Genomic DNA, 23,865 nt, shown 5'->3' on the forward strand with positions numbered 1-23,865 from the left:
CGGTGAGATTAAGACACAACAGGTCAAATGTTAGCCCGACCGGTTTATTACAAGTCCGAGGTGCTTAGGGATATGGGGAAGGAAAGACGGGCAATAGGAGAGAGAGAAAAGCAAGGAGTCTTTGTAGAAGGCAAGAGAGATGGTCACCACTGGGGATCCGGCGTGGTTTGTAGTATGTCCTTTGATCTCAGGATCTCATCCCGTCACTGCGGGAGATGGGAGAAAGCCAGGAATCTTGGCAGCAGGCAGGCCCGCGGGGGCTCTTCCAAAGAGGTTTCTTCCCTTCAGGGAATTCCTCCCCCATCAAAGGTTTCTTTTCTTTGGGAGTTCTTCTCCCCAGTCCTTAGTTTAGTGAGGGCCTTTTATCCCCAGTGTCTCCGTTCTTTTTTCTTTTTCTTCTTTACTCTCTGTTAGTGTAGCTCATCTGGCCCTATCTGATGTTCTGCCATTTCCTCGTGGCAGCCTCTCATGACTCTACTGCAGTGACAACAAGCGGATGGACGGTGGTCTTTTTGTTGGATCAGATGCAGTGGAGTCTCCTGACCGTCTCTGACACGTGGCCCTGGGAGACAGCAAAGCTCTCTGGAGAGGTTGTCTGTGCAGCACATGGGGGCCGCAGCGGCTCCCGGCACGGAGTCCCCAGTCACTAAGTCAGTGCCAGGCAATGGCACCCGGCAGCTGCTCCCTGGCAGGGGCTCTCCCTCTCCTGCTGAGGTGATTCCCTGCTTCGGCGTAGACCGTGTCCACCCCAGAGCCGAGTGCGTCACAAAAACATGCTGTGTTTTGGGGCCAGCAAGGTTGCCCAGCATGCAGTCTGGTCCCTAGCCCAGGGCACGTCATTCTCTCTGAGGTGACACTCCTCGGTGTGATGTCACAGTTGTTGCCTGTTCCACCCCTGTGGCAGCGGTGGGAGCGGTAGCCCAGTCTCTTGTGGGACCCGCAGGAAGAGGACCCAGAGAGAGCATTGTGTCTATCTGGAGTTATCCTGCTGTGATGGAGCGGCTAAGAGCCCTTCGAGGTGAGGTCCCTCCACCTCTCTGGACACCGTGATGCTGCCCAAGCAGCTGTGTGCCTCCAGGGTCCGTTTAGGACGTGCCATCAGCACTGTCCTTGCTCGGCTGAGTGCAGCTGCCCACCGTGGTTTCCCCAGTACCCCAGCAAGGGGAAGGCTCTCTCCCCTCTCCCCGCCGACCACACATGTGCCGGCACAGCCCACCCCGCGCTGTGGGGCTGGAGGAGCGTTCCTCCCAGAGGTGGCCAGATGCTCGGCCCTGGCTCCAAGCAACACCAGCGGCAGCTGCTCTGCTCTTTCCTTCCAGGTCTCTTTGCCTGTGTGGGCTGCGTGCCCAGACGTACGCGTCGCAGCGCCAGAGGCAGGGTGGAAAGCCCTGCCCCTGCCTGTGCCGTGACTTTACTGTTGCAGCGCCTGCAAGACAACCAGGTGAGCTGGGGACATCCAACCATCAGTCCTTGCTCTGGCCCAGTGCCACGGTCCCGTGGGTGCCAGGCCCCGGCAGCACACTGGCATGGCGGGCAGCTCCCCGGGAAGAAGGGCAAAGCAAAACGTGACTGATCCCTGTCCCCAGGGTGACCGAGCGCAGGCGTACTGCGAGCTGGAGCACGTCCTATGGGAAGATGACAGCCGCCCGCCGTGCGGAGTGCTGAACCGGCTGCTGGCTGAGGTGTCCCAGGACCTGACAGCAGCCCAGGTGAGGGGTCACCTGGGCAAAGGCAAAGGGAGCCGCCAGAACTGGGAACTGCCTGAACTGCTGGCAGACGGCGGTGGCTTAGCCCTTCCAAGGGAAGGCCTCAGGCAGTCTCCTGTGCCGCGTGTCACCAGTGAGTCTTTTTCAGGGCGTGCCAGACAGCATGAGGATGGCTGCCAGCAATGTCCTGGTGGCTCTGGCCCGGACACACTTCACCTTGGTGATGGCCGAGCTCCAGGGCCACCTGAAGGCCACGGGGGAGATGTCCAAGGAGTTTGTGCTCGTCACCCTGAGCAAACTGTTCACCAACTACGGTAGAGTGCCCTCAGCCTCCTGACGTCTATGACAACCAGGGAAAGGGCTCTCTCCCCTCTACGCGTGATCTGCGTTGAGCTGGGGGATGCAGGGCTGCAGCCCCTCCTCCCTCGCTGCTGGGGCTCTGACCGCGGCCCTCTCCTTCCCCTCCGCAGCTCCACAGTGCATCTCCTTCGTATGGCTGACACTGGCCGGCCTGCGCAGTGTGGTGGGCTGGGTGAGAGGCGGCCGGACCCTGCGCATCGCTTGTGCTGGTGAGTGCCGGCCCCAGAGCAGGGGGGCTCGGGACAGCCATTGCACCTCGCCCTGCTGCAGACTCTCACAGGCTCCCTTTTCTCTCAATCTCTCATCTTTTTTTTTTTTTTTTTTCCTTTTTAAAAATTAATTATTCATTCATTCATTCATTCATTCATTCATTTTAAGTTGTGAAACAATTGCTGGAAGGAGTCAAGGTTCACTTGTGCTCTGGAAAGCAATGCCCCTGGCCTGCCGTGGAGATCGAGCAGATCTACAAGAGTCTTTACCAGCTCCTCTGCTCTGTGCTGCGGAACTGGCAGGATTGCCAGGAGGAAAAGGTGAGCACTGCTGCATTCCCAGCCTGGGATGGCAGTGGGGACATCTGTGTTGGCAGCTCTGTCTGTGCCCAGCGGGCTGAGAGCAGAAGGGTGACGAGAGGGAGTGGGCTGGCTCTGCAAAGGGCCCCAAACTGGCTTTGTGCTTGGGGCTGGATCTCCCTGCCAGGAAGCAGCCGCATGTCACAGCACTGTGGCACGGATAGCTGGGGATGAGGGTGTGGGGAAAAGCTCCCTGCCCTCCAGAGCGAGCCCATCTCCTGCTGGGCACGGGGGTATAGGGAAGGGCAAGGGAAAGCGAAAGCCCTCCTGTAGCAAGGGCGGACCTTCAGTCTTTGATGCTGGGCCTCTGCCATCCCTCTCCAGGACAAACAGGCCGTCCTCGGGGCTGTGGCTACCATGATGGCTGTCCTCCTGCAAGAGGAGCTGCTCCGAGAGCACGTTTGGGAGCAGCTGCTCTGGCTCGGGCACCTGTATCAGGAGGTCCAAGACACCTGCAGGGGGACCAAGGTGAGATGTTTTGCAGCGCTCAGCATGGACGTGGGGCTCGTGCAAGTGCCACGAAGGGTCAGTGGGACGCAGGGAGGAGGCCGGAAGCCTTGAGAAAGAAGGAATAGGTGTCCAAGGGAGGTCTGAGGCTTCCTGAGCTCTTCAGTCAAGGAACGAGCAACCCGGACAGGAGCCAGAAGGGAGCCAGGAGTCACTGGGGCCCATCCCCTGGGGCTGGGAGGCTTCACCACCACTGCCACCGTGGAGCTCTGGGTGCCTGAGGAACGCAGTGTTAAAGGCCAGGGAGACTGCGCCCAGTTACATCTGATGGGGGAGAGGAGGGCTGCTGGGTGGGAAATGCCCACAACCAATGCCCAAACAGGGCTTGGCTGAGAGCAGAGGGACTCTCTTGGCGGTGCTGGGAGGTGGGGACAAACCAGAACGTCTGTGCGGGAGCTCTCCCAGCGGACAAAGCATTGGGAATCAGTTTCCCCGCTCCCAAGTGGCAAGATGCGGCTTCAGCCCTTTCTTCCTCTCCTGGTCTCTTGCAGAGCCTCAATATCTTCCTGGAGGCCTTAGAGGGAGTTCAATCTGTCATCCCTAGGGACAAGTTTCTGGCCATCACCAGTGCTGTGTTCTACCAGGTAAGGGGAGCCTATCCTTGTGCCCTAAGCAGTTTCCCTCTTGGCTAAGTCTCAGGAGAACTCAAAGCTCCAAGCCTCTGACGGCTGCTCAGCCTTAGCTCCTGCATGCCTGTGGCTGCTCCAGAGCTGTGTGTGCGCCCCCAGGGATGCTGTGGGTCAGGCTGCGTTTTGTCTGCGTGTCCTCCTGCTGAGTGTGCCAAGGGAGACGAGAGCTGGCAGCACAGGTTCTTTTCCATCCTCAAGACTGATACCATTTTCTCCAATGGACCTTGTTCCCACAGCTCTCTGACGACACCAAGGAGTGCAGCGAGGCTGACAGAGCAGAACTGACCCACTGCATCCTGCTGCAGGGTAAGGAGAGGAGCTCTGGCGATGCTTGGCAGCGCCCTGGCCAAAACCTCTCTCACAAACCTCCAGAATGGGTGCGAGTTCCTTGCTGACACAGTGCGGGATTTCCTCCCCACAGCCCGGATCTGCCCGGAGGAAACGGTCCTGTTTCTGCAGTCGCAGCTGGGTGCTGACAGGGAGGCTGGATGCGTGGCAGCCCTGGGTCTGCTCGGTGCTCTGGCTCGCTCTGATGGTCAGTACCACGGCTTGGGACTTCCAGGGATCCCTTTAGCCATCTGGGTTGTGCCTCCATGCATGCTTCTGCGCATCTCTTGCAGAGCCCATGATGACAGAGAAGCTGCCCCAGGTCATGGAGGCTGTACAGTGTCTGTGCAGCGACCCCAGGACCCAGGTGAGCTGATTTGGGAAAGGAAAGCGCTGTCAAAGCGGTAGTGCTGCTGCCTACACAGGCAGGGCTGGGGTGCCCCGGGAGGTGCTTGGAGCAGTGACCACATGGTCACGATGGCTCCTGTGGGGAGAGCAGGCAGAGTGGAGCAGTCAGGCCCCTGTGCTGCGCATGGGAAGTGCACAGCCTGGTGCCAAGGCCTGGCCCTCACCTGAGGAGCCAAGGCTTCTTCTCTGCTCTTGTCGTCCCTGCTCATGCCCAAAGGGCTGCCCCAATGAGCAGGTGGCTTCCCTTTGCCTGCTGAGCAGGAAAATCAAACCCACAATTGACTCCTGGCAGGTGAGGAGGGCCATTCTGCACTTCATCAAGGATGTGCTCAGCGCTAACGCCCAGAGCTGCTCCGCCTGGGATGTGGTGGGGCACATCTTCAGTGAGTTCAGCCGCACCACGGGAAGAAGGGTAAGGACGGTGGGCAGCATCTTCCTTTGGAGGACCCGTGCTGCTCAGGGGCTGGCACAGAAGCACCGGTGGGGCCACACCGCAGCCTCCTGAGAGGCTCCTGAGAACTAAGAGTAACCGGTGTTCCAACAATACTGTTGTGCAGGCAGCTGGAGACCTTTCTGCCCAGGAAGCCCGGGAAGAAGGAGCTCTCCAAGAGCTGTGCGTGGACATCCTGGGGTCACTGGATGTCTCTGTGAGAGGGATGAGCAAAGTAAGTCACAGTCTGCCCTGCTGCCGCTCCTCGGCTTCGCGCCATGTGTTCCTCATCCCCTTCCAACACCCCCGGTCTCTCCTCCACCGTGCTCTAAAGCACACCAGACTCAGGGAAATTCACAGAGTCCTCTTCATCTCCGAGCGGAGGCAGGAATGCTGACATGCTCAACCGCCTCGTTCCCTACAGCTCCTGTGGCCACGGCTGCTGCTGTACGTGGTGCCAGCCCAGTACACCGGCATGCTGATCCCGGTCTCCCGCTGTGTCCAAGCGCTGGCTGAGGGAGGGGACCCGATGGTGCGGGAGATAGAAGAACTGGACCCCCATTTCCTCAGCTCCATGTTTCAAGGTAGGAGCAGAAACTCCCCCAGTGAGCTCTGTTGACCTGTGTTAGCACCCAGAAGGGACAGCGGAGGTGTGTGTGGCAGGGCACATCGTGTCTGTGTCTTACTCAGCACTTCTGTCTCCCCACAGGCCCACTGCTGACTCCCCAGACACTGCTGGCACGCCTGTTGGTGAGTAGATGCTCCGGAGGCCGGTGCCATGAGCCCCAAGGGGGGAGCAGCATGGCCGAGTGTGCCAGTGCCTGCCTCACCCGTGGGGATGCCTTTCTCTTCCCGGACTTGCAGTGCCATGGGCAAAGCTGCTGGCTGCTCCTTGCCCTCCAGGGCAGAGCCGCTGGCTGCTCCTTGCCCTCCAGGGCAGAGCCAAGCTGCTTCCCTCCTGGGAGAAGCTGCTGCTCTTGCTGCAGACGTGACCCTGCTTCTCCTTGCTCTTGCTCAGGTGGTGGCAGGGAGCCCGTTTGCAGGCAGTGAACTCCAAGCCGCTGCCTTGCGACTCATGCAGAACCTCCACAGCAAGATCCACAGGGCTGTGGGGGCCATGTGGGCCGCTGAGATCCCCCTGCTGCTGCAGTGCCTGGAAGGTAAAATGCTGGTGGGGAGGGAGGGGCGGAGGCAGGGAAGGGGAGGGAGTGAAAATGGAGCTCTGCAGCGTGGCAGAGGGGAAGCGTTGCCTGCGGCCCCATGCTTGCTCTGCTGCTGTTCCCATTCCAGGGAGACGGCACTGAGGCCCGGGGACCCTTCCCCCCAGGGATCTGCCCATTCCAGGGCACGGATGGGCCCTTCACCTCCCCTCAGACAGCAGTCTCGGAGCAGTTCTGTGTTCCTGCTGGGACGGTGTTTGTGGGGAGGGACAGGTCATTGCAAAGGGTGTGCGGGCCCCAGCTTGGCAGTGCCGAGTGCCCAGGCAAACCCGGTTTGCAGCAGCTCTTCTTCTGTGGCTTGATCCCAAGCAAGGCTCTTTTGCTTCTTGTTGCCGTGCAGGGAAAGATGAGAGCTTCCCGGACTCTGCCGAGTGGGAGCAGCGTCTACTAAAGGTACAGCATTGCCGGAAGGCACGGTGCAGAGAAGTGCCTGCCTATCTCAAGGAGCCCCCTTCCCATATGGGACAGGAACAGCCCCTCAAATGCTGCTGCGGAGTGGCCGCGCGCCTTTGTGGTGCTGCCTCTTCCTCTTTGTCCCAAGCCCATGGGGGGTCCGAGGAGAAGAGCGGCAGGCAGCTTTAAGGCAGGGAATGCTGGGGGGAGCTGGGAGAGGGACTGTTCTTCCAGTCACCTCCCTCCAGAAGGTTGTGGCGATGTGGGAATGTGGGAAGAGGCAAAGGGCAAGGAAACATTGGCTTCTGTTCTCCAACAGTTCCTGAGGGCATCATTGGACACCTTGGAGGATGAGGCCTGGACCAAGGGCTTGAGCTGCGAGCTGAGCCGGTGGCTGAGCAGCTCTCCCAGCAGCTCTGGAGAGAAGGTGGGTTCTTCCCAGCTCTACCCAGCGGTGCAGCCGCAGGTGCCCAGCTGGGGCTGGGGCTGCGCGTGGTGATCTGCTCACACGGGCTGCTCACGCTGCTTCCCTGGCCGGTGCCCCCCACAGGGCCTTTCCCTGCAGACTGCCTGGGGGTGGCTACAGCTCGGCCCTGCAGCTGCTCTCAGCATCTCCCAGGGAGCGTGGGGCCTTCCCACCTGGCCCTCTCCCAGCAGGTCAGGCTGCTGCCACATCTCAGCTACTTCCTTCCCTTCCCATCCCTTCTCTTCCCTTCCCATGCAGTCCTTCCTGTACAAGGCTCTGGGGACAGTGCTGGGAGCCTGTAAGGAAGTCCTCCACATCCAAGAGAAGCTTCTGCAACACCTGGAGGGAGCAAACGCGGAGGAGCCATCTGAGGCCCAGGTGAGGTCTCCTCCCAGCCAGCTTCTGCCAGCATGCCCGGTCTGTCCCTTGGGCAGAGGGCTTCTCCTGGCCCTGCTCCAAGCCCTTTGGTCTCCTCACTGCTGCACTGGTTCCCTCAGGCGAGGACCAGCCCGGCCACTGTGGCTGGCCACGCCAGTAGGTTCAGGCCTGCACCAACTGCCCCTTGTTCTTTTGTGCAGGGAATGATCTCTCTTCTCAGCCATGCTGCTGAGAGCAACTTCCACACAGCCCTGGACACACTCACCATGTTTGCGTCCAGGCTGTGCAAAGGCCAAAACGGGAGGATTTCCAGACGCAAGAAGGTGAAGCGTTACGCATTTCCATCTTGGCTTTCTTCTGCCTTATTTTCACTTGGGAGCCCAGGTGCATCGTGGGGCACCGGGGGCTGCTGAGCGAGTGTCTCAAGGCATTTCTCCCCACACAGATGGAGCTGGACAGCAGAAGAGCTCAGGCCACACGCAGCGCTCTCATCCTCGCCCATGGCAGCTTGGCGCTGCGTGCCTCCAAGGAACAGCTGCTTGCCCGCCTGGAGGGAGACATCGTGGGCAACATCCTGCTGCTCTACAGCTGCAGCTGCCGGGTGAGAGCTCATAGCGTGCCAGGGTGTCTGAGCACCCAGCCGCAGTCCCTCCACGTGGGGGAATGCTGAGATGGGCCTTCTCTTTCCAAAGGTCCCTCGGGGACTGGTTTGTGCTCAGATGAAGATGCAAGCCCTTCCCTTAGCGTTGCCCCACGTGTTCCCCTTGCAGCCCTCGGCCCTTCCCGCAGTTCAAAGAATGTTCTTCTCTCTTGGGCCTCAGGACCTGCAGAACACGCTTGCGCTGCTGCAGAGCATCACTGACTTCAGCTCTGCCTTCCAAGCTGTGGGTGACTCTGCCTGCTTCAACCCCTCCTTGAAGGGCAAGCTGCTCCTTGAAGGGAGATCCTGACGGTGAGGGCCTAGAGCCAGAGCTGTCTGCAGTGGAGTTTTGGGCTGTGCCATGAGGCTCGGTTCCCCGGAGCCACACAGGTCTCCCCCGGGCACACGTCTCCAGCTGGTGGGGACCTTGTGTGCTGGCAGGCAGCAGCTGGGCAGCGGGCATGGTCCACCAGCTGTGCAGCTGCTGCATCCCGCACTGGCTCCGTGAGAAACGTGGGAGTGATGGGGCTGGTGTGTGGCAGTTGTGTCTGTCTCTGGGCTGGGTGGAAGAGCTCTCACGTGCCCACTTTGACAGTGTTTCTCTGGTACTTGCAGGAGCTGCTGAAGAAGTATTACTTGGGCACCCCTGTATCCCCAGTGCCCCTCAAGGTGGTTCTGGCCCTGGAGCAGTTGAGGTAAGGGTGCGAGCCTCTGGGGTTGCAAGGCAGGATGGCGGATCCCCTTCTGGGTAGCTCCCGAAGGCCTGGAGGGGGCAGGGGGTAGGGAGTCACTTCTACAGGAGAGATGGCTGGGCTGCCTTTGCCCAGCGAAGCTGAGCTTCTGGGAAGGAGAAGGGCCGGGTGCCCCCGTCCCCTGGCAGGGAAGAGAAGGGAGACCTGGTGTCTCCCTCCCTTCAGAGCAGGAGGTGGTTCACTGATGCCGGGGAGGTGCTGGAACTGAAGACAGTGCTCAGCAGCGCAGGCTGGGGATGTTGGCTTTGCAGCTGTCCATTAGAAGAAACTCCGATGTTGTCTGAACCAGCCTGGAGAGCACTGGTAAAGGCCCCTTCTGCTTTCTCTTCCTTTTTTCCTCCTGTCAGCAAGCTGAAGCCCTCTTTAGCAACCAAGGACATGTGTGACATCCTGATTCTGTGCTGCAAGACTGTTGTGTTGCACCCTTCAGCGGAGATGATGCTGAAGATCAGGAAGTCACAGCAAGCAGCTCAGTACCTGCAGGTAAGCTGCCGTGACTTTCACAGCCACCTGTCGGTTGGAGCCCTTCCTCAGCACACTCAGCCTATGCTCTAGCAGCAGCCGTGTTGCCACAGCTCAATGCCCTCTTCTGCTTTCAGCTTCTGCAGACATCACTGAAAGCTCTGGGCCGGCTCATGGTGGTCCTGCTCGACACAGAGACCAGTGGCTTCTTCCAGAACATAGTCCATGTGAGTACGTGTGGGGCAAGGGAGAAAGCATGGTGCCCGTCGATAGTGGAGACGGAGATCTGGGGACTGAGAGGATGATGAGAAGGGGAGAAATCTCCTGCTGACGTGCCAGCTCACTGCGAGCTCAGCAGTGGGCAGAGAAATGGGCCCTGCGGGGGGAAATGCAGGAGCCAGCCCCTGGCAGGCCACAGCCAAGGAAAAGCTCTTGGGTTAGGAGGCAGGAGTGTCTGCAGAGAGCGGGGGCAGCAGTGCCGGTGCTCAGCGAGGTGGGGGGCCGCGTGGAGCCTCAGGGCAGGCCCTGAGGGAAAGTGCTGGGGAATGAGGGACAGGGAGAGGGCTGGCATGAAGGGAAAGAAAAGATGTCCGCAGTGAGACAGATGCTCTGCCCCGCGCCTTGCAGAGATCAATGTCATCAGACAACATGTGGGAGCGCAAGAGGGCCCTGCAGATCTGCTCCCAGCTGCTGGCTGCCTGTGAAGAGCTTCGAGTGAGTAAAGAGCCCCACCACATGCCCCTGCTCCCTCCCCAGTGCTCCTGAGCAGGAAGGCGAGCTCCGCCCAGCTGTGCGTGCTGTGTCACCCACCGCGTGGGGAAGGCATAGGCGGGAGAAGCTAGGGAGAGCTGGGGCTGCCTACAGCTTTCTTCCTGCCTCTGGCCCCTGCAGAGAGGAGATGCCTGCAAGCACTTTGGCTCCTTGGTGGGATTGCTGGCGCCTCTGACGTGTGACCCCATGCCCACATCCCGCCAGCTGGCTGTCACCTGCCTGAGCTCCCTTCTCCGAATCCAAGGTGAGTGGAGTGGCCGTGCATCAGCCCTCTGCTCTCCTCCGCAGCACTACCAGAACCCCACGGGCTGGGCCCAGTTTACAGGAGGAAGAGGCACTGTGCGCAGCTCTCTTCTTCTCTCCACCCTGTCTTCTGTCTCTCCCCTGTGGAAAGCAGTTCTGTTTCCAGAAGCAGGACTTCCCTTTTCTCCCTCTGCTCTTTCCAGCCAAGGCGACCAATGGAGGCATCGAGACGGGAGACATCGGGAGCCTGTGTGAGGGGCTGAATGACTGCAGCACCGTCTGTCAGCTCCGGACCTCTTCCAAAATCGCACGGGTAAGTGGACCCAAGAAGGGCTGGGGGGATCTCAGTGCGTAGGCTTTTGCACGTCCCTCTGCTCCCCCCAGCCTCCCACACCATTTCCAGAATGAGCTGTCACCCTCAGATCACTTTTCTCAGCAAGTAGCCGGAGGCACTGAGCTATGTCTGGCCTTAAGGCACCCAGCGCAAGGAGCTGATTCTATGACATGTGTGTGTGACTGTGTGTGTGCGCGTGTGCGCGTGTGCGTGCGTGCGTGCGTGTGTGACTGTGGCTGCTGGGAGGTAGGCTTTGCATGTAAGCAAACACCACGGGTGGAGAAGCTGAGAGAATGCTCAACCTCCTTACGTATTAATAGCGGGGTATGGACCGCCGGAGTGTTGTGATTGCTGCCTGAATGACCGGCAAGCTGCTGAACTAAGAATGCCCTCAAGACTGCTTTATGTTTTGAAGAGCTGCCGCAGAGCAGTGATGGGATCTCTCCTGTTTCTCCTTTCTCTGCAGATTGTGTACAGGAACTTCCCCCTGGAACACACCATTGACTTCATGATGGCCATCAAGGACACCTTCCAGAAGGCCAAAGGAATGCGTGTGCGTGCTGCTGGGAGGTGGATGATCACCTTTCTGCACATGTATGGAGAGGACATCTGTCGGGACGTAAGAGACTTTCTTCCACGTGTCTTGGACTTTTGCTGGCTGTTGCACTACGGCTAGTGCCGTCTGCCTCAGGTGCTACAGAAGCACAACCAGGGCGCAGAGCCAGGGCTTGGACAGGGTGGCTGGTGTGAAATTTAGGCTCAGGCCTTGGCAGCATGTCAAGGGAGCAGGCAATGCTCACGTGCTGAATGTCCACAGTTAAGCCCTGCTTAACTGAGTCAGGGATGCAGCAAGTCATTCTTTCTCCCCTTCTTCTTTCAGGTGCCACTGATCACCTACATCCTGCGCAGCTGCATGTCGTCCCCGCAGCGGAGCATGTTCACGCCATTCCTGTCCCAGGCGCTGGTCATCCTCATCCGCTGTCACGCAGATGTCACTATCAACAGCTTCTTTCCGGCTGCTTTGAGCCCACAGACAGGTACTGGCACTGCTGCCATTGCAGTTATAGCTTGCCTCTGCTAGAGGGATCCCGGGAGGAAGCAGCTTTTCTATTTTGCTCTCAAAGTCCGTTTGAGGCAAAAATTACTCAGTCATGACTTGAGACTTTCCTTTTTCTAGTGAGACATGAAGGAGAATAAGAGAGTTTTGTCTTCACTGGTGGATCCGGGAGAAGAGAAAAAGAGGAAAGAGAAGGAAAAGAAAAAGGAAAAAGGAACAAGGAAAAAAGGAAAGGGAGGAAAAAAAGAGAGGAGAGAAAGAGGGAGAAGGGGAGGGAGAGGTAGAGGGAGAGGGGGAGGGAAAGGGGAGTAAAAGGAGTGGGAAGGCAAAAGGGAATGAGAAAGGGATATTTAAAAAGAGAGTTGAGGAAAGGGGAGTGCAGAGTTGAGGAGAGGAGAGGAGGAGGAGAGGAGAGGAGAGGAGAGGAGAGGAGAGGAGAGGAGAGGAGAGGAGAGGAGAGGAGAGGAGAGGAGAGGAGAGGAGAGGAGAGGAGAGGAGAGGAGAGGAGAGGAGAGGAGAGGAGAGGAGAGGAGAGGAGAGGAGAGGAGAGGAGAGGAGAGGAGAGGAGAGGAGAGGAGAGGAGAGGAGAGGAGGGGAGGGGAGGGGAGGGGAGGGGGAGGGGGAGGGGAGGGGGAGGGGAGGGGGAGGGGAAAGGAGGGTGAGGGTGAGGTGAAGGGGAAGGGGAGAGGGAGAGGAGAGGAGAGGAGAGGAGAGGAGAGGAGAGGAGAGGAGAGGAGAGGAGAGGAGAGGAGAGGAGAGGAGAGGAGAGGAGAGGAGAGGAGAGGAGAGGAGAGGAGAGGAGAGGAGAGGAGAGGAGAGGAGAGGAGAGGAGAGGAGAGGAGAGGAGAGGAGAGGAGAGGAGAGGAGGGGAGGGGAGGGGAGGGGAGGGGGAGGGGTGGGGAGGGGAGGGGGAGGGGAGGGGAAGGGGAAAGGAGGGTGAGGGTGAGGTGAAGGGGAAGGGGAGAGGGAGAGGAGAGGAGAGGAGAGGAGAGGAGAGGAGAGGAGAGGAGAGGAGAGGAGAGGAGAGGAGAGGAGAGGAGAGGAGAGGAGAGGAGAGGAGAGGAGAGGAGAGGAGAGGAGAGGAGAGGAGAGGAGAGGAGAGGAGGGGAGGGGGAGTGGAGGGGAAGGGGAAAGGAGGGTGAGGGTGAGGTGAAGGGGAAGGGGAGAGGGAGAGGAGAGGAGAGGAGAGGAGAGGAGAGGAGAGGAGAGGAGAGGAGAGGAGAGGAGAGGAGAGGAGAGGAGAGGAGAGGAGAGGAGAGGAGAGGAGAGGAGAGGAGAGGAGAGGAGAGGAGAGGAGAGGAGAGGAGAGGAGAGGAGAGGAGAGGAGAGGAGAGGAGGGGAGAGGAGGGGAGAGGAGGGGAGAGGAGGGGAGAGGAGGGGAGAGGAGGGGAGAGGAGGGGAGAGGAGGGGAGAGGAGGGGAGAGGAGGGGAGAGGAGGGGAGAGGAGGGGAGAGGAGAGGAGAGGAGAGGAGAGGAGAGGAGAGGAGAGAAGAGAAGAGAAGAGAAGAGAAGAGAAGAGAAGAGAAGAGAAGAGAAGAGAAGAGAAGAGAAGAGAAGAGAAGAGAAGAGAAGAGAAGAGAAGAGAAGAGAAGAGAAGAGAAGAGAAGAGAAGAGAAGAGAAGAGAAGAGAAGAGAACGGGAATTACGAGAGAAAAATATTTTTTTTTATAAATAAAAATAAAAGATAGATTGAAAAAAAGAGAGCTGTTTATTCTATACTTAGTGATCATAACTTTCATGAATGAAGTATGACTGATGGTCAATGGGCTCTCTAATTTCTATATTGTTTCTTTATTCTACAATTACACCAAAAGTTATAACATATTTAAACTTTTTTGTGCTTAAAAGGGTGTCATGGGGCACTAGTCCAAAGGCCAAAGAATTTTGCAGGTGTACAATGCCTTTCATAATAAGCTGTTAAAGTGGTTAATTTACAGCACTTTTCATAAGGTTGCGGACAGTGTGTCTCATTATTTTGCAGAATTAAGGGTCTCTTGGATCCACTTACTTTGCATTTTGCCAGCCAAACACACTGCAAATGATCTTAATCTTCAAGTTTTTTCTCCTTTAAATAGCTCCATCATATTACACATTACTTGCCCATAGATATTTTTTTGCCTTAAATCAGTCTCTGGCATTTGACACTACAGAATAAAAACAACATGAGCTGAGTCCCTAGTTAGCATCTATTAATTAAAGATGATCTTTCATCTGTAATATTGCAGGGGCATTTGACCTGATTTACTATACTAACATTTCCAGTTTGGCCCTGGGAAGGGAGCTGTGCTAGTAATGCTGCACCCTACAGTGAAATAGTGCATAGTTAGTATTTATGAATAGGGTTTTGGATGTCACTAAAGAGCAGGTCTTCCACAGTAGACTAGGGAAGAGGTTTTACTTTCTTAAAACACAAATATTACCTAACTTTTGGAGTCTATATAGCATATTTGTGTTGAACAGTTTTCAAAGTAGTTGAAATGTAGTACACATCTTTCTTTTAGGCATTACTGCTATTTGTAAATCTTTGTAATTACTATGCAAATGAATTGCTGTATTTAGAAAATGGCAACAGAGTGAAAACAGCAGAAAACAGCTTGAAATTTTAACAAACATGAAAATAGCCTTTTTTATTTTTTTTATTTTGGGGTTGTCTTTTTTCTTTTCTTTTTTTTTTCTTTTCTTTTTCTTTTTTCTTTTTTCTTTTTCAGTCAGTGTTGATTTGGGGAAGTTATACTTTGAGAAGAGACAGTATTTGTTGTTGTTGTTGTTTTGTGGATTGGAAACTTGTTGGGCTAACTCTATGCAATACCAGGTTAGTAATGTTTGTGGCATTGCTAACTCGGGTCAGTTCTCTGCAAAGCTGGTGCTCTAACTTTAGTCTTTTTCAGAGATCTGACCTTGGAGGACACATGGAACGATGGAACTACATAGCAAAGCATGATGCATAGGCACTTCTTTTTATTGGTGACCTATCTAGACCTGTTAGTTGAAGTCATTTAGACATACCATTGCAACACTGTGCTGGAAGTAAATATCCTGGCTGAATGTAAACTGTGTTGATGCCTGCACGGCACAACACCAGCAAGCCTGTGTTAGTTTTCTAAGTGTTTGCAGTTTTATTTCCAAGAGCTTTGAGCTAGGATTTCTGCAGACTACTGCATTTTACTTTGTGGGTAGAATTTTGCTCAGTGTTAGATTTGTGAGTGCAAGGGATTCACTAGTTTATGTTCCTGTGCCTAAGCAGAATGGGCTAACTCCTAACATCACATTATTGCAAAATGGCTTGTGTTGGAAGGGATCTTAAAGCCCGTCTAGCTGAAACCCCCTACCATGGGCAGGGCTGCCACCCACAACATCCTGACATGACCTGACCTTCTTGAGAATCCTCTAGTGATGTAAGCTCGGCAGACCCTCAACCATTTTATTCAAGGCACCATCTTCTGTTCCACTGCAGTGTTTCCATGTTTGTTCTGAATATATACTGCTACATTTGAATCCTATTACTTTCTATTCTCTCAAACAGGAGATCAGATTGTTACTCCCCCCACCCCCTTTTTCTTGTGTTACACAGCTACCTTATATGTAACTAAAAATTATAATTCTGTTTTTTTCCCTTACTCTATTTGAGCAAGCCCAAATTTAAAATCTTCCAAAAATTCTTATCTTCCAGAATTATATTTGTTCCTTCCTCTGGACTTTCTCCAGTGATTTCTGTTACAAAAATTCTATGTATCAGTTGTTTTTTTCCTAACTGCCTGGGGAACAGTAAGGATGTGTTATTTAATATTCCAGTTTTTATGATCCACACTGATGATCGTTTTTTTTTTTTTTTTTTTTGTGATATCAGCACATTTCAAAGTGATATCATGTTTGTGATGCTGCATATCTTACAGATTCTTTTCTGCAAATTTGTTACACAGGATATGATTTTCCCATCTCTGCTTGTGTAGCAAATTTCTCTTGCTTAAGTGTGGAAACCAGTGTTTTTCCTATTTTAAAGGTTATTCTGTTAAGTATGATTGAAAAAAATCTTGGGAAATGTAAGAGAAGAATTCCTGCATTTCAGCACAAAGTCAGAACATAAACAGCTGCATAGGTCTGCATGAAATATTTGTCTAGTGCACATAAGTGCAAATGACTTCTATGTCTTCTTGCTAGTTGAGGTGAAATTCTTTTCAGTTCCTTCCAGACCTGATTGCTCTAAGAAATGATCTGCCATGATGGGGAACATGCCATCAAAGAAAACTTGGAGGGAATGCAAAAGCTCTGAATGGGCTGAGAGTGTAAACCTGGAGAATACATATCATAATGGAAACCTAAGAAATGTATATGCTGATTGATATTCTGATAGACAAGAAAGAAACATTTCAGTAGAAGAATATAAAGTTCAGCATTAGAGAGGTAGGGAAATATCCCCACAAATTAATTTGCAGGGGAACTACAAATCTTTATATGGCTAAGTAATTTCTACAGTAATCTTGGCTTTTAAATATATGACTTAATATTTAGAACATACTCTGTAGGTCTGGAAATATATATTTTTCTATTACTAGAAATAACTGAAAAGGTCAGTGGGAAACATTTTAGTAATTGGTCTATGTAAGGAATTCAGCAAAATTCTACAGTCTTTCCAGATTCATACTAAATGTTGACCTGAATTAAAATTTGCTGGGACATTTGACTGTGTTTGATTTTGAATCATTTATCAATTATACTGAAACTTTGGCATATCTAGGGGTATACTGAGAAAAAATCTGTTCTGCCATTGCCAGTAACAACTCTGCTATCAGAAACTCTGACTTAGCAGAGACTCTACAAGTTTCAGGAAAGGTCTGGAAGATGGGAACAAAGGAGATCCCAAATCCAGAATCTGTCACTCCAAAGAGAGCTGACTCGACCACTTTGGACTTATAAATACATTTGTACTGCCATCACAATCATCGTCATCATCGCTTTGGTCACTGTCATTGTCAACAGAACAAGAATGCCCAGCAACCCACCACTACTGAAGATCAATGACCGAACTATGAACCACGTTGGACAATGGTGGTGGCTATCTACCTCTTGCTTCCTACAAAGATTCCTTTCTTCTATTTCCTATCTTTTCTATTGCTCTTCTCCCTTTCCCCTTCTCCCTGAACAACTAGGATTTGTAATAAACTGATCGGATCAACATTTGAACCGTTGTTTCTTAATCTCACATTGGGTATACATATATCAAAGAACTTCCTCTCCCTCCTATAAACTGGAGCGAGACATGGTGGCAGCCCAGCGAGATGTCCACCTCACCCCTTAGCACAGTGGCCATAAATATATATATTGCAGTGGGAGTCAATAAACTATTTTGTATCAGGATAAGCAAGGTCATCCACAGAAATCAGAGACTTAGAATCATAGGATCATAGAATCTTTAGAGTTGGAAGGGAGCTCTGAAGGCCATCTAGTCCAATTCCCCTGCAATGAATAGGGACACCGCAGCTAGATCAGGTTGCCCAGGGCATAATCCAGCCTCACTTTGCAAGTCTCCAGCTACATAGCAGTTTCCCACAAACATGCTTCTTCTAGCTATGTGCAGATGCTAGAGGCAGTTTACTTGAGTCACTAAAATGAGTCCTTTCTAAGGGCTGTCACCAGTGCAGGCCATGATCTGTACTCTTCCACAAAACATCCCTTTGAGAATGACAACTGTGAAAGGTTCACCTTTCCTAAAGTTAGCTTCTCCTTTGTAGTCACTTGGTAAAATAACCCAAGAAGGATTTCATGCAGAAATGCATGTCAACTGTAGGACTAAGCGACAGCAGAACACAGAACTTCAGGAGACTGTGAAATTCATTAAAACAAACAGTACAAAACAAGATATCAATAATATAGGTTTAGAGAAAGTCAACAAGGGAATAAAAAGATTGACAGGAACTTTGTTTTCCTCTCTCTACGCACTGAATTTCATGGTGTCCCTCCCAGTGACCTGGGTAGCACCCAGCTTTCATTCTAGTGAGTGGGAAGACCGTCAACAAAATCAGAGTTCAAATGGCTGATGCTCTGTTCCACTCTCTCTGAAATATAGCTGAAAACAGCTACTTGCAGGAGTGGCATGAATCATAGAATCATAGAATCCCTAAGGTTGGAAAAGACCCACAGGATCATTCAGTCCAACCATTCGCCCTTCACCAATGGTTCTCGCTAAACCATGTCCCTCAACACTACATCCAAACACTCTTTGAATACCACCAGGCTCGGTGACTCCACTACCTCTCTAGGCAGCCCATTCCAGTGCCTGACCACCCTTTCAGAGAAGTAGGATTTCCTAACGTCCAGCCTGAATCTTTCCTGGTGCAACTTAAAGCCATTCCCTCTAGTCCTATCACTAGTCACATAAGAGAAGAGGCCGACCCCCAACTCACTACAACCTCCCTTCAGGTAGAGTTAGAGAGAAATAAGGTCTCCCCTGAGCCTCCTCTTCTCCAGACTGAATAATCCCAGCTCCTTCAGCCGCTCCTCATAAGCCTGTGCTCCAGACCCCTCACCAGCTTTGTTGCCCTCCTCTGGACACGCTCCAGGGCCTCAGTGTCTTTCTTACAGTGAGGGGCCCAAAACTGGACACAGTACTTAAGGTGCAGCCTCACCAGTGCTGAGTACAGGGAGATAATTACTTCCCTGTTCCTGCTGGCCACACTGTTTCTGATGCAAGCCAGGATGCCATTGGCCTTCTTGGCCACCTGGGCACACTGCAGGCTCATGTTCAGTCTAGCGTCAATCAACACCCCCAGGTCCATTTCCTCTACACAGTCTTCCAGCACTCAGCCCCAAGCCTGTAGTGTTGCCTGGGGTTGTTGTGGCCAAAGTGCAGGACCTGGCATTTGGTCTTGTTGAATCCCATCCCGTTGCCTTCAGCCCAGCTATCCAGCCTATCCAGATCCCTCTGTAAGGCCTCGCTACCCTCAGGCAGATCAACACTTCCAGCCAGCTTGGTGTCATCTGCAAACTTACTGAGGGTGCACTCAAGGCCCTCATCCAGGTCATCAATACAGATATTAAACAGGACTGGCCCCAGCACCAACCCCTGGGGCACACCACTCGTGACCGGTCGCCAGCTGGGTTTAACTCCATTCACCACCACTCTTGGGGCCCGGCCCTCCAGCCAGTTCCTTACCCAGCCAAGAGTGGATCTGTCCAAGCCATGGGCTGCCAGCTTCCGCAGGAGAATACTGTGGGAGACAGTGTCAAAGGCTTTGCTGAAGTCTAGGTAGACTACGTCACAGCCTTTCCCTCATCCACCAGACGGGTCACTAGGTCACAGAAGGAGATCAGGTTGCTCAAGCAGGATCTGCCCTTCGTGAACCCATGCTGGCTAGGCCTGATCCCCCAGTTGTCCTGCACGTGCCGCGTGATCTCTGCTCCATAATCTTCCTCGGCACTGAGGTCAGGCTAACAGGCCTGTAGTTCACTGGATCCTCCTTACAACCCTTCTTGTAGATGGGAGTCACACTGGCAAGCCTCCAGTCTTCTGGGACCTCACCCATCAACAAGGAGCGCTGATAGATGATGGAAAGCGGCTCGGCTATCACCTCTGCCAGTTCCCTCAGCAGTCTCAGGTGAATCTCATCTGGTCCCATGGACTTGTGGCAGTCCAGTTGGAGTAGTAGGTCTCCGACTGTTTCCTCCTGAATTGTGGGGGGTTTAGTCTGCTCCCCAGCCAAGACTGCCAGGTCAGAGAGTGGAGAAACCTGAGGATAAAGGTCTGACTTTTAAAGACAGATGTAAAGAAGGCATTCAGAACGTCTGCCTTTTCCTTATCCTCAGTGGTCACATTCCCAGACTCATCCAGTAAAGAATGGAGATTCTCCCTGCTCCTCCTCTTACTGTTGATATACTTGTGAAAGAGTTTCTTGTTCCCTTTTATCCCAGCAGCCAGGTTGAGTTCAAGCTGGGCTTTTGCCTTTCTCATTTTCTCCCTGCACATCTTAAAAACTTCTCTGTATTGTATCTGGGTTGCCCGTCCCTTCTTCCACAGGAGGTAGATTCTCTTTTTCTCCTGGAGCCTTAAGAATAGTTCACTATTCACCCATGCCGGTCTTCTTCCTCGTTGGCTCATTTTGCTGCTGAGGGGGAACTGCCTGCTCCTGCGCCTTTAAGACTTCCTTCTTGAAGAGCCACCATCCATCTTGGACCCCTTTACTCTCTAAGACTGAACCCCAGAGGGGGCTCAGAGGAAGTACATTAAATACTACTAATTTGCATTTTGGAATCTCTTGGCTCTTAGCATGAGAGAAAGGGTGAATACAACATGTAAAGAGTTTGTCGCATTTCTTCCCTAGTGAAAGTGGGTTGGCAGAACCAAGTCTCTGGAGAATTGAGGCCCCCTGCTAGATAGTTTTCCAAGCTAAATTTAAGTGCTTGATCTGCACAGAAAAATATTAAAGCTTTCTGTTTTTCCTGTTTGTATCAGAGAACTAGCCTCGGTACTCTAGTCCCAAAGTGATTATCACTTTCTTGCTCCTCAGGCTGTGTTTTGTGCCTGCTTGCTATTTCTTTTGATTACCAGTGATATTATCAGCATGCTTATATTGTCTTCTTCAGAAAGGTTGGGAGTTTGGTGTAATGACCAGGATGTTCTTTTTGCTTATTGGATGTTCCTCGAGTAGACTTGAATTCCAAGCCTAAGTTAGAGTGAGAATACAGTGTAGCATCTTTAGAGTGTGTTGATAAGGCTGTTTTACCCAGAATCAGTCAGCCTCCCTCTGTTAGTATATGAAATGCATTTCCATCTGCTGTTCTGAAAGTCCTGAGAGCAACAGCTCTGTGTGACACAGGCCTGTTGTTGCTAAAGCTGCTCTCTGCTGTCTTTTCCATTTCATAGTGCTTTTTTGATTATAGTATTTCATGACAACCTTTAATTACAACCCCTTTCTTCATATGATTTCAAAAATTATCTGCTATGGTAGTGTTTGGGCAATTATATTTCTTCAGTTACACATGCTGATTTAAGTGCTCTGCTCACTTTTTTTTTTTTTTTTTTTTTTTTTTTTTTTTGACTCTGTTCACTGTGACCAACATTTAAACAAACTACTGAGCTCTGCTTAGACTTTGTTTCCCTCCCATGGCTTACTCATAGACCTTCGAAGAAATCCTTTGAGAGAAGTTAGATACCACTTTAAAGAGTTACATACAGAAAATTTTTGTCTTTCAGAGCTTGTTTAGTTTAGCATCTGTTAGCTAGCAGTTCATCACCACAGAATAAAAAAAAGAACAGAACAGAATAAAACAGGACAGAACAGAACAAGCATAGTGCAAAAAATAAGAACCCTGGTTCTTAGTAATAGCTGTTGTATGACCCTAATAATTCCAGTTCTCAACTTAGAAGGGCTGTTTCTGACAATTTTAATGACAACCATGAAATTACTGCTTTTGAAACTTAATCTTTATTCAAAATTTTGCAAATTCTGCATAGGCACAATTTTGATTTAGAAAAGTTTGGTACTGTGAACATTTAAAACTTGAGTCGCATTCTCAAGATCTTCATTAGTTGCATTAGATATTGATTATCAATCTGTTTGGAAGAGCAATTAACATGAAACATAAGCACACCATTTGTTAGTTGATTCTGTCCTGGTTAATTTCACTACTGAAGGAGGTGTTCAGGAAGGTAAGTAGAGAGCACGACACTGGTTCCAGTTCAGTAACAAACTTTTCATCCTTATATTTCTTTGTAAATTACTGGCTTACATAAAAAATATGGAAGTTGATAATATAAATCTGTCTATTTCAATCCAAATATATAATCTTAGGAGATCTGTATTGAACATTTTTAGCATACGAGTGTCAGAAGAATACCTTTCCCAATGTAAAAGAATAAATCTCATCTAAGAAAAAAGACCAGAAAATTTCACTGGGCTCTAGTGCATGTATATGCATCAACAGTGTTTGACTCTTGAAATTGACAACTTGTCTCTTAAATGGTTTCAAGACCTTGAAAATTTCCATAAAACAAGATGTTCATAGCTATTGCCAACTATGTATGGTGTTTTATAATTGTGTTTTAATAATGCTATTAATATTTACCAAGGTGAACTACATTGAGTGTGCCTGATAATATATTTATTAGGTGGTAGAATACCCAGCATGAACAGATCAAAATGAAGTAATTATCACAAACTTTACTAATTTAGCATCTGTACGCAAGCCATCATTTGAATTGCCTTTGAGATATGACATTAATGACAAATCTCTTCTGACTAGATTTGAAGGCCTGTGATAGTGTATTTGGAAAAACTTCAATGACAGGATAAGAAGCAGGAAGGAATTGATTCAGAGACTTCCTACCCAGGTCTTGATCTGCATTTTTTAATGTACATGAGTATTCACAGCAAATTTCAGTACCTTATGCTGCAGTAATAAGTTTGCTTTTATAGAGAAGTTGGTTCTCTGACATAAAGCAGCTAGTAATTTAGCATTAAAGTTTCTTGATATTTCCCATTCTACACCCATGTATTCCACTGTCTGAGTGTTCAGGCTGAAATCGTATTTAGTCAGGTTATTGACCCTTCCTCTCTCCTTCCCTTCCCTCCCTTCCTCTTTTCCCTTCCTCCCTTCCTTCCTACCTTCCTTTATTCTTCCTTCCATCTATGAAAGCTTGCACCAAAGTCAGTTTAAAAATTAGTAGATGTTTTCAATGATTCTGGGGCTCCCACCAAGTGATCTGCAGGTGTCAATGCTACTGCTGGCTCTTTGGAGTCATAACTTTTGGAAGCAGCAAAGTCTCTACACTTGGTTCAGTAAAGTTCTGTGTGGTGAATGTGCATCACAAATACAGTGCCCACATCTTGATGCTGCAGTAGTGTAGGAGGCTTCTTCATTTTTGCAGAGGTGGAAACTGAATGAGAAAAGGGATCGTAGGAAGATAAGCAGTGCTGAGAAATTGGATTTCATCCCTATTACAGAATTAAACCAAAATGATTTGGTGTGTAACATGCTTTTTTTGAATGCCTGACTTTAGTCCTAAAACCTTACGTGCAGAGCTGAGTGCTTGCAGCAACTATGAAAACCAGTGCAAGCTATATTTAAGTACATTCACACTGACATTTGTCTTTATTGCTTGCTCTTCTTTTTAGACTTATGTATTTTCAGATGGGGATTATTCTGATCTCAGAGACACCTTAGAAGATGTTACATCAGCTGAAGAAATCCATTCCCATTTGACCTCTTAATTACTTTCAAGTTTGTGTCTCAACAAGCAGATGTTGGAAGAGTGACAAGGGAAAGCCATGGCTTAACAATGCTTGAAGGAGCTACTGAAACAGAATGTTTAAACCAAGTGTTTCCTCCTCATCTCTGTCATCTTTTCAAGCAGCTTAATTATTATCATAAAATAATTAAGGATGACAGGCCTGTGGACTCCTGGTCTTTCTCTTTCTGGACACTCTGTGGCTTTAAGGAGAGCGCATGTTGTCCATCCCTGGAGACAGGCTCCGGACTGAGTTGCATGGAGAATTATCTTTTATCTTTGTTCTTCTGTTCATCCATTGACACTGTCCTCTTGACTACTGAGAGCAAGGAGCTTTGACAAATATTCATGTGCTCCTTGTACAGGGAGGAGCGGGGCGATGAAGCCCTGCTCGGTTCTCTGTCACTAGCTGCTATCCTGGATTGACTGCTCTTTCTTCATATCTTCCCTCTTCTCCTTCCTGATGGAGTCCTCAGAGTCTGAGGACAGCTCAGTCATTTCTGGTGTCGTCTCAACATAGAGATTAACATAGCCAGTGATATCATGGTACTCTGACAAAGAGTCAGTGACGCTGGAGTCAACACCGGCCTGTAACTGAGGCTGCCGTGTGGTTCTCTTCCAAGCAGAGTCTTCGTCAGAACTCTCTAATCCCTCCAAGCTTTCTGTCCTCCAAAGTGAGCATTTGTTACTCTCACATCCTTTCATGATAGGTTATCTAAATTGCTGCTGGAGATCTCACGGCACTCTGAGATCGTATTAATTCAATTTGCATCCATGTAATTTTTGAATGCTATAAATGTTCAAAAGAAACATCCAAATAAATGTTAAGAGTGTCAGAATGTCTGGACACCAATTTTGAAATAGAGAATGGCTTGGGTTAGAAGGATTGGATCATTTAGTTCCACACCTCCTGCTGTGGGCAGAATTGCCATCCACTAGATACAGCTAGATTATTTTCTATGAAGACTCTTCTGTTTATCTTAAATTAGTGC

General features: G+C 51.0%; 2 protein-coding genes across 2 annotated transcripts; both read left to right on the top strand.

Moving 5' to 3' along the window:
- The first annotated feature begins 386 nt into the window (after positions 1-386).
- LOC107056943 (maestro heat-like repeat-containing protein family member 2A) lies at positions 387-8,343 on the top strand. Its single transcript, XM_040655887.1, has 22 exons — positions 387-1,018; positions 1,320-1,441; positions 1,587-1,709; positions 1,855-2,020; positions 2,177-2,275; positions 2,445-2,596; positions 2,960-3,103; positions 3,634-3,726; positions 4,008-4,077; positions 4,193-4,306; positions 4,392-4,465; positions 4,799-4,918; positions 5,064-5,171; positions 5,361-5,520; positions 5,646-5,686; positions 5,955-6,096; positions 6,497-6,549; positions 6,869-6,976; positions 7,274-7,393; positions 7,594-7,716; positions 7,839-7,994; positions 8,215-8,343. Exons 1-22 carry the CDS (start codon positions 994-996, stop codon positions 8,341-8,343), a joined length of 2,442 nt encoding a protein of 813 aa, XP_040511821.1. The 5' UTR covers positions 387-993.
- Positions 8,344-8,555: 212 nt separating this feature from the next.
- On the top strand, positions 8,556-12,045 carry LOC121108315 (maestro heat-like repeat-containing protein family member 2B). The gene is made up of 10 exons (XM_040655888.1): positions 8,556-8,564; positions 8,649-8,728; positions 9,133-9,268; positions 9,385-9,474; positions 9,875-9,961; positions 10,139-10,262; positions 10,465-10,574; positions 11,062-11,214; positions 11,476-11,632; positions 11,773-12,045. The coding sequence occupies exons 1-10, from the start codon at positions 8,556-8,558 to the stop codon at positions 11,790-11,792; spliced, it is 966 nt and encodes a 321-aa protein (XP_040511822.1). The 3' UTR covers positions 11,793-12,045.
- The last annotated feature ends 11,820 nt before the right edge of the window (positions 12,046-23,865 follow it).

This window comes from Gallus gallus, chromosome Z (assembly GCF_016699485.2).
Source record: "Gallus gallus isolate bGalGal1 chromosome Z, bGalGal1.mat.broiler.GRCg7b, whole genome shotgun sequence".
Taxonomy (NCBI): domain Eukaryota; kingdom Metazoa; phylum Chordata; class Aves; order Galliformes; family Phasianidae; genus Gallus; species Gallus gallus.